This window comes from Dipteris shenzhenensis, chromosome 21, assembly GCF_047967505.1.
Source record: "Dipteris shenzhenensis isolate YYH24624 ecotype China chromosome 21, Dip_SZ_1.0, whole genome shotgun sequence".
Lineage (NCBI taxonomy): Eukaryota > Viridiplantae > Streptophyta > Polypodiopsida > Gleicheniales > Dipteridaceae > Dipteris > Dipteris shenzhenensis.
In genome coordinates this window covers 28,802,270-28,811,898 of record NC_141616.1, presented here as the reverse complement: position 1 = coordinate 28,811,898, position 9,629 = coordinate 28,802,270, and the positions used below count along the sequence as shown (strand labels likewise).

Here is a 9,629-nt window from a genome sequence, read left to right as displayed (position 1 = left end):
TTCTTCCTTCTGAATTTCCTTTCCCAAAGCAAGGTACACAAGGTTGAAATTCGGTTGAAAGATTCCATAAGATGACAACCTCTCTCATGAGCACTGCAGGCTGAAGCAGTTGGAAATTTACCTGCATCTGACTTGTCTTGACCTCAAGCTGCTCATGCCAAGCTGCTCAAAGGGATTAGTGGACAGGAAACAAGCTTCGTTGGGAAGGGTGTTGCCAATGATGAGAGAAACAAGAGCTAAAAGATCAAGAATCTCTACATTAGAGCTAATTCCTCATGGTATGTTGGTAAGCGAGCAAAGTACAAAGCAAATGACTTTTTGGTGGGTTGGGCTATTAAAGGTGTTGTAAACATTTAGCTTGAAGCTAAAAGATACATGGCATGGGTGTTGCCAATGACGAGAGAAACATGAGCTAAAAGATCAAGAATCTCTATATTTAAAGATACATGGCATGATCTCCATAAAAAGCAGTTTGAAGCGTATCACACTCTTCAATTGACCTTATTTTTCTAAAAGGAAAAATCACACATGGAAATTCACGAAAGGAACATCCAACTCTCCAAACACCTCAAGGAAATAAAAATCTTCTGTTAAACTGCAAGAGTTATCGCCCTTTCTGCTGCAAGTTTTTGTATTCTCGCATCAGTTGCCTCAGATTGTTGGAGAAAGAAATTTCTCGGAGAGTTTTGAGAAAGTGGTTATGATGCTGACACATGGTGAAAGGAGATAAGGTATGGATTCCCACAAATATCAAATGCCAAAAGACTTAGTCAATCAGAGAAAGGTGTCTTGTAAAAGGAGAATCGCCATGGTGATTATGAACAACTCTGACTCGTGAACAATTTCAAGAGGGGGCAGCAGCCCTTGAGCTCAGTTCAGCTTGGGATGAGCAGCTCAGCATCAGGAAAGGTCGGATGCTTGTGAATTTCTAATTGCTGTAGCCTGCACTGCACGGTCCTAAACGGATTTCACTCTTGTGTGCCTTGCTTCTATGGAGGAAATTCAATAGGAAAAAGCTCTCAGCAGCCCATAGCGCCCAATCTCACGTCCAACTTTTGGAAGTATAGAGGTTGTAATGTGTTGTATAACACATATAGGTGTCATATAAAAAGATGCAGTCAGCCTAAGGAGATGGATCGTGAGGGCTATACTCAGGCCTGGAAGAGCATGTTCCATCTCCCACCTTCTTTCCCTGTCGTAACAGATGAGTATGTTCCTTGTGGGAAACTATGCTTATCCTTATGCAAGGACATAAGACTGCATATACACCTTCATCACCCCACCTTAAGGAAAGTCTATGTCAAGCTTATGAAGTGCAAAGGAAAAACCATCTGAGTTCTGTTTGGCCTTAGTAAAGAAGTGTGGACCATTTTGTTGCATACTTGAGCGTAGTGAAAAGGATTGATCACAGCCTGAGCAAGGGTGATGAAATCCTCTTCTAGTAATGGTTTTTCAATCCTTGTTATAGTTTCAAGGATGTGTTCGTGTTTTTTGAAGAGACTATTCATGCTTTGCGGCTGTCTTTTGTTAATCTGACAATCGACCTTTCTCCTATCCATCCATCTTAAGTCTGGTGAACTTACTTTTGATTTCTTAGGATGCCATTGATGCGTTTGCTGAAAATGTTCTTTTAAATTTTTTCTATACGGTAATCTTTTCTGATCAGGGTTGACCTTTGTCCTTCCCTTTTTAGTTAATTGTATGTTTTTGTTTGTGAAGTCAGAAGCGGCATCATGTAGCGGAGAGGCTCTGTCTGTGTTCACTGGAATTCTGCTAGAATGAACCAGTTGTTACTGGTGATGGAGAACTGGCAATTCTGTGGCGGAATGTAGCCGGATTTTTCTGTAATTCTTCACTCAATAGATTTTCTTCCTTGATCGCTTTCTGGGCTTTTTCTTTGCTGCACTTTTGCATTTATTTGAAGTGTCTCCTTGTCTGCTCTTTTAAATTTTAAAACTTGAGTATGTCTTAACTTTTCCCTTAGTTGGACAAGGCATTTCTCTTCAATGCAATTGCTTGACAGTGCTAATGATGTAAGTGGCATGTGGTATTCCACTCCATGTTTGCAGAATACATATTTCAAAATATGCTTTGATGACATCAAGACTTTACTTTTCTTTTGTATTTGTGTTAGGTTTGTAAACCAATCTGGGCTTGTCATTCATGCTTAATTTGTGGAAATGTGGATTTATTAAACTGATCTTTCTATCCCTTGGAAAAAGAAAAAGATCTGAGATCTCAAGCTCTGTTGATCACCAGACTCTAGACAAAACCTCCGCCCTATACCGTGGGAAATGTTTGAACGTTTTGTGGAATGACAAGGGATGGTTGATTTGAACTGCAACCAGATGATTCTGGTGTTCTTCAGGTATATGCAGATAATCCTTGGATGGTTTCATGGTAAGTTAATGGATGAATGGATGTCCACGGGGGATGTTTGTTGGGATGACATTGTGGGGCTTGTGTAGTTTGTATTGTGCATACATATTGTGTGTTCATAATTGTAGTCCTTGATAGGACCAAGCATATCCAGCACGCCACTGTTGCGTAAATTTAGTCTAGATTGACGAATGAGAATGCCTTCATTGCAGGCCATGATGACTTGTGGATTACATCTATTCGGGATGACCCTTCTGAGAAAATAATTTGGCAATCGGCTAGTCTTGGCTTACCTCGCCGTCTTGATGAACAGAGCTGTATTGTCGTTGAAGATACCCTTGTTATCTGTGGAGGAACATACACTAATGAGATAAGTCAATTTGGTTTTACATGGATCAACAGAGGGATTCATGATGGAAGTACTGAGGAAATACTTGGAGGTTGCAGCAGCACCACCCGCACGTTGTAATCATGCAGGCTGTTATGCAGGGGATAGAAAGGTGGTGGTGCATGGTGGCATGGGATCTGATGGTGCAACACTAGGAGACACATCGTTTCTAGATCTTTCTGAGGCACCATTACCAACATGGCGTGAGGTAATTACCCATGATTCGCCACCTGCTCGTGCTGGTCACACTCTAACTTGGGTAGGTGGAAAACGAATGGTTCTCTTTGGTGGGATTGGTATAGAGACAGTGGATGATGAGGATTATCATGTGGCTTTGAATGATGTGTGGCTTCTTGACATGGAACGAGAACTCCCAAATTGGGTTCAACTAACGGCAGATAAGCCAGGATTCCCAACACCTCGTGCATGGCATTCGGCAACTCTGATTTGTGGAGGGCGAGTTTGGGTGCTTGATATGAGTGCTGGGATTCCATTGGGAAATGGGTCAACTTGCATGGACAGGCTTCATGACAGAAGTAGAGACAGCGGCAAGTTTGCTCGAAAGTTTTGGAAGGAGATGAAGCAGCAAGGCCAACTACCATGCAGCAGATCATTTCATGGAGCTTGTTCAATGCATGCAGGGCATGCAGTGCTTGTGTGTGGTGGCACCATAGACATGCCAGAGACTATAGTCATATTTATGACATACTAAGGGATCTGATGTAGTTCACAACATTGTAGGTAAGATTTCTCATCAATGCGTCCAAACTTGGATACAATTTAGTTTTAGATTCTGATTGAGAAGAACATATGTAACATTCTTATCTCATGCTTGTTGCATTTGTCAAGTTGCTTGGAATGGTTGTAGCTTTCAACCAAGGAATAATCTAGAGGTGATGCCACCACGTGCTAGGGTAGTCTTATGACGAATATTTGAATAATAAGTTAGGAAGGATTTCCTCTAGAATCTAGGTGGGATAGAGTTTAAGGCCTTGGCTCAGTATGTTCCCCCATACATTGAAAAATGGGAAATTCCCATTAATTAGTTGTTGGGAAGAGAAGACGGGTGAAAAGGAAGAGGGAAAGGGCAAGGGATAAAGGGGGGGAGGGAGGAGTTTCAATTAAGCGGGACCACTTAAGAAGGGGGCATTGAAGAAGAAGGCACATGCTAAAGGATGAGGGGGAATAGATATATTTGAAGGGGGCTTTAAAGAAGAAGGCACATGCTAAAAGGGGAGGGGAAATAGGTACATTTGAAGGGGGAGGGGGAAGAGGGACCATTTATAATATTTTAGTTAGCACCATGTATGCTCTTATGCGGGTGCAGAAGCCCCAATAGCTAAAATTCATATTCTAATTTTGTATGATTGGACTTATTCTAGTCTTACAAAGGTATATATATATATATATATATATATATATGCTCTTTCACTCTATAGCTTAGTGGTAGGGCTCACATGTGGGAATAAAACATTGTGGGTTTGATTCCTACCCTCTTAAATAATGTGCACTCTTCTTAGACATAGCTTAAAGTAAATTAATTAACCCAAATAAATCAATTAATCCATGGAAAAACATAAGTTAATTAACCTCTATGGTCAAAAGCAAATATAAGAAATAAAAGCAAAGAATAAAATTTCTTTGTTGTAAGAAATGGGTCTCTAGTTAGTATCAATCTAAGTATGTTTGAAAGTACAAACGTTAGAGTAGGTTTGTTCATGACCTTTGTCATGGTAGATCAAGATATTTCGCAAAGGATGTTGGTTTAGCAACATCATATGTTGCTTATTGGTTTGTTGGGCCATGCAAAGGATCCTAAGGGATGTATGTGCTTGTTTTTTGCTAATTAGGTCCAAGTCGCAAATGTTAATTCATTTGGTCAAGTTGACTATTTTAAATGTTGGTTAATCTTAGGGTTGGTGGTTGTTTAGGGCTTTCTAATGTGTTGTTAAGGTTAGTTTTTTGTCCTCTTGTGGAGATCCCAAGTGCTTTTGTCTTTTGCTGTGAATATCTCTCTAGAGATGGCAACTCTCTTTGTCTCTTAGTTGGATTAGTGGTAGTTTAGGTCATTGTAATGAGTTTAAGTTTAGGTTTTTGTCTCTTTATGAGGGTATTAAGTGACTTTGTCACTTTGTGTGGATTAAGTTTTGGCCTTACATGAGAAGGAGTGAATTATTACATCTTTTAGCTTGTATGACACCACCTTTATGAAATATTCTTTAAATTAGGATCTCTTGCCACGTCCCCACTCATATTTAATGGTCCATCCCCTCTTTTACCTCTTTCCTCTCCTCTCTTTTCACTCATCTACCTTTAACTCATATTCATTCACCTTTGTTTGCTTTTCTCTTTGCCTTTCCTTCCAATTTACACCTTTGTTTCCCTAGTCCTCAGCTCACTCTGCCATTCGTTGCGCTTCCACACCTTGATCTCAAGCTGCAAAAAAAACAGGGGAAAGAAGGCCTCATGAAAGTGGGGACGGGGATGGGGATGTGAAGGAAGGGCATAAAAGCACTAATTGATTGAAGCACCATGCCTACAAGAGTGGCAGTACAAGACACATGGGGCAAACTAGCTTTGGAGACAGCCATGGCAGCCCTCTCTATAGGGACAGCACACTACAGATGTACTCACATGCCTCAACAAAATCTGCCTCGTGTTGATAGAAAAAATAGATATTTTGGACGCCACCAATGTGGCCCTATTGGCTAAGAAAGAACATGTGGACAAAACACTCGCTGAGATTCGAAAACAAGGTGGGAAGGTACAAGAGGAATGGAAAAAGAAGAAGGCCAAGAAATAAGAATGGGAGAAGGAGAGAGAGTAGAATGGGAAAATGAGAAGACCAAGCTACAAGACCAATTACACACATTGGGGACTGAGTTACAACAAATGAAGGGCAAACAAATAACATCAGATGGTGGCTGCAAAGTTATGGATGAGCTCAAAGTAGAAAATGTAGCTCTTATGAAAGAGATGGAGACCATGTGGGCTACCATGAATGATAAGCATGCTAGGTTTGCACAACAGCTCAACAAGGGGAAAGAAGTGATGCTTGAATGGAAAGAAGTTGTTAAAAAGGGATCAGCAGCTGCCAAAAAAGAACTCATTTCTGAGACACTAGAGGAAGAGAAGAGACTGGCTAGTAAAGCAATGAATGTTCTAGTTAGGGGTTTCATAGTGGGAGACACCCCAATGGCAAATGCTCAAGCCCTATTGTAAAGATGGGCGTCAAACTCACATGTGAGGTAGCTTGGAGGGTCGGGAAGACGGAGATACAAACAAGACCATTAGTGCTGAAACTTCGGACTGCAATTGATAGGTCCAACCTTATGAGCATGCGAGCATCCTTGAAGGGGACCAAGATCTACTTGGATGATGACCTCACCCTTCTACAACAGGAACATAGAAGGGAAGGCATGACACAGGCCATGGCAGCAAGGGAAGCAGGGAAATGGGCCGCTACAGGGATGGCAAAGTGATTATTTGAGAAAGAGCTGATAGAGGGGATAAGGGAGAAGGGGAGAGGGAAGAGGGGGAACTATGACGGTGTCAGAGCCAGGAGGGAAGTGCAAAAAACAAGTCGAGTATGGATGTATGGAGCTATAATGGTACACTTTGGTCCAACCCAGGTGGCTTCTCGAAGACATACACAGGCAGAGACATCATCTTCTACACTGAGACACATCAGAGCCCAAAGAGAGGGCTGCCCACAGTGACAAGGTACATTTGGGAGTCTGCTCATAGGAGAGAAATGAGGAGAGATAGTGGAGTACAAGGCTCTGGAGGTGTAGCTGTCCTTTTCAAAACACACTTGAGACCACTCATATCTGTGGTACAAAGAGAGGAACATGCACATTGATAGGATAAAATCTGTATATATTTTTCTCCACATAGATTGTGCATGAGGGTAGACACTGAACACATGATAGTCTTAAATTGCGGGTTGTGTGTTAATAAGCCTATGTAACTGGCTGCACATGTAAAAGACACTTTTATTTTGAACTTGAAAGACTAAAAGTTTTTTGCAGGGACTTATCAGGGAGATGATGAAATGCAATGTGGTTGTATCAGACTTCTAGAGCAAGGGTATCCAGTGTGTGGTCAAGTGAAATGTTTTTGGGGTCATGTAAAGTCAAGTCATGAAGGGTTTTTAAATATTTTCCTGAGTCAATGTGCACTTGCATGTTACGGGAATTCGATATGTTTTGGTGCCCACGTCAAGGGGCTTTTCATATGTGTATATGGGGAAGCATGCAAGCTTTAATGTGCATGCTAATGTGTGTGGAAATTGTGTGACTAAAGGTCCAAAATGTGCATTTAATGTGATTTGGGGGAAATGTCTTGAGAGTGGTAAAATGTCACTAGTGCGGTGGCAGATTAGGCTGAGGTGGCTGGATAGATTGAGAAGGCATCATGCTCATACATGTGGCTACGTAATAGAAGAGGAAAGCTTCTGGTTGATGAGTGAGCATGGTACGTGGAGTCTTGGAGCTGGCAGATAAAGGAGAAAATGAAGAGTCGGTGAGGGACGACAGGCTGTTCGAAAAGCTGTGTGCATAAACGAAGGGCTGAGCGCCTATGAAAATATGGGCTACTACGTGATGAGAAGGGAGCTTTGAGAACGAGGGGCAGCCTTGCATCGAGTGACGTGCATGGGTTGAGGGCTGGAAAGAACCGTACGGGTGGTACGGACTGAAGTGCAGGTTTTGTACAGGCTACAGTACGAGATTGTACGGAGGTGTTTTCGTCGATCAGCACGAACTGGTAGTACGGTGCCTTGATCGTAGGTTGAACAGGCATGTACGGGTCATCAAAGGTGGCTTCTACGAGCTGTATGGAAGATGGTCGTCATTTAATGCAGACTGTACGGATTGATGAATGGTTGTACGGACCTGTTGTTGTACATATGATTGTACGGCTGCTTGTACGGTGAATAAACCTGCAGTTTTTCAGATGATGGTATCGGCCAGCTCTTCTGTTGAATAGCTTGTGGCCTTGGGAGTCGTGCTAGCCATTGAGCAGTGGGCTGTGGGTTCATAGTGTTTTGAGGTTGACTGCTTTCTGAGTTTTTTTTTGGGGAAGAGTGCAGTTCTAAGTTCAGTTTGTTTCGGGCTGTGTAGTCTCTCCCCTCTTTCAAAGAGTCTGGGTGTGTTCTAGTCGGATTATGTGGGAGGTCGACTTGTTACTTGTGTGCTTTGGATACCCGCTCTGAAAGTCGGTGCACAGGCTCTACCTTAAGAGCTACCATATTACAGTACTGATCCCGAAGAAGTCCTGAAAATACGACTTTGCCTCTAGAGTTGGATTCTGAAGAAGTGGATATGATTGTATGGGGGTCAGTGATGAAGTATTGAGTCATTTTGTGTTTGTCTGAGGATAGTCTTGTGTTTCTTTTTTTTTCACATCATTGTGTTGGCGATCCTGCTGGGGACGGTCTTTGTTTTGGTGAGTGATAGTCCACCAAGTCAAAGAGTGCTCAAAGAGAGTGAAGATGGCTCAAGATTTTGCAAGATTTTATGGTCTGCCCAATGAAGATCCTGAGAAGTTCATTGAGAGCATGGAATTTACTGCTCTTATTAAAGACAGGAATGGACCTGAAGTGTTGTTGCAAATCTTGACTTATTGCTTGGTAGGGGAAGCTCGTACATGGTTGCAGGAATTTCAGGCCAGTTTTCAAAATGAGCAAGGAGAACGCAGGAATCTCACTTATGGAGAGGTAAGAAGAGGTTTTTTAACACGGTTTGCATGTACCAGGGATGCAGATGGAGTATGGAGGGAGTTATGTGCTTTGTATCAAAGGAAAGACCAAACTGTGGATGATTATGTGAGTAGATTTATGATCATGTGGAATAAATGGCAGACAATTCTTTTGCCAGAAGTAACACCCCGTGTCATAAAGAAGGATAGATTTATTGCAGGATTAAAGCTTGAGATGCGGGTGAAGGTTGAGGTGAAGGACTTGCCAACTTTTGAGGAAGCTCTGAGAGTGGCTAAGGAGAAAGAGAGGAAGGAAAGAAGGATGATTCAGTTGGAGTATGGCGTGCCCGTTGTTCCTTCTGTTATGGAGATGCCTGTGCAGAATGTAATTGAGCCAATGAGGCCAGAAGAAAAGAAAGAGGGATCAATGAAGGATGAAATTCATGAAATGGCTGAATTAATGCTCAATTAATGAAGAATCTCAGCTTAAACCTTATGGCAGGAAGAGGACAAGGTCAGACTGCTGGTGGTAGAGAAGCAGGTAATGCATCCAATTCAAGTGTTCAAGCACCTTTGCAAGGTGGGAGAGGACGAGGAGTGTACGCTCCGTATGTGCAATGCTTCAATTGTCTAGATTGGGGACATTATAGTACTCAATGTGATAAGCCTCCCAGAGTTAGCGGTGATGTGTACCCACTTCCTTCAAATTTAAATGATAGGTCAGTTGATCATGGAGTGGAGATAAAAGAGCCTGGACCTTCAAGTAGTAACGAAGTAAAGAAGGTTCCCTTTGAAGATAAGGGGAACGGCCAGTTTGTCAACATGCTTGGATTGGAAGAAAGTGATTTGGATGTTTTGCCTCTTGGGAAGAGAGACAGGGATGAAGAAGGAGAGCCAAGTGTTAAAAAGAGTAAGCAGGTTGAAGATGTTGTTACTTACCAGAGGAAAAAGGTGAGGAAACCCAGACAGAAATACAAAATAGCTGATTATCCCTTGGGGAAGGAGCAGGCTGAATATGACTTGATTGCTGACACTGTCTAACAGAAAGGTGGATATTACTTTTGCACAGATGGTTGGGCTTTGTCCAAGGCTGAAGAGAGAATGGAGGAAAGCTGTAAATCTAGGTAAGAAGAGAGTTGTGCATAAAGCAGCAAAAAATATT

At 42.1% G+C, this 9,629-nt stretch overlaps 1 protein-coding gene across 1 annotated transcript; it reads left to right on the top strand.

Moving 5' to 3' along the window:
• Positions 1-467: 467 nt before the first annotated feature.
• LOC147888718 (F-box/kelch-repeat protein At1g51550-like) lies at positions 468-3,479 on the top strand. The gene is made up of 3 exons (XM_087392350.1): positions 468-731; positions 1,720-1,844; positions 2,592-3,479. Exon 3 carries the CDS (start codon positions 2,790-2,792, stop codon positions 3,477-3,479), a length of 690 nt encoding a protein of 229 aa, XP_087248476.1. The 5' UTR covers positions 468-731; positions 1,720-1,844; positions 2,592-2,789.
• Positions 3,480-9,629: the final 6,150 nt, after the last annotated feature.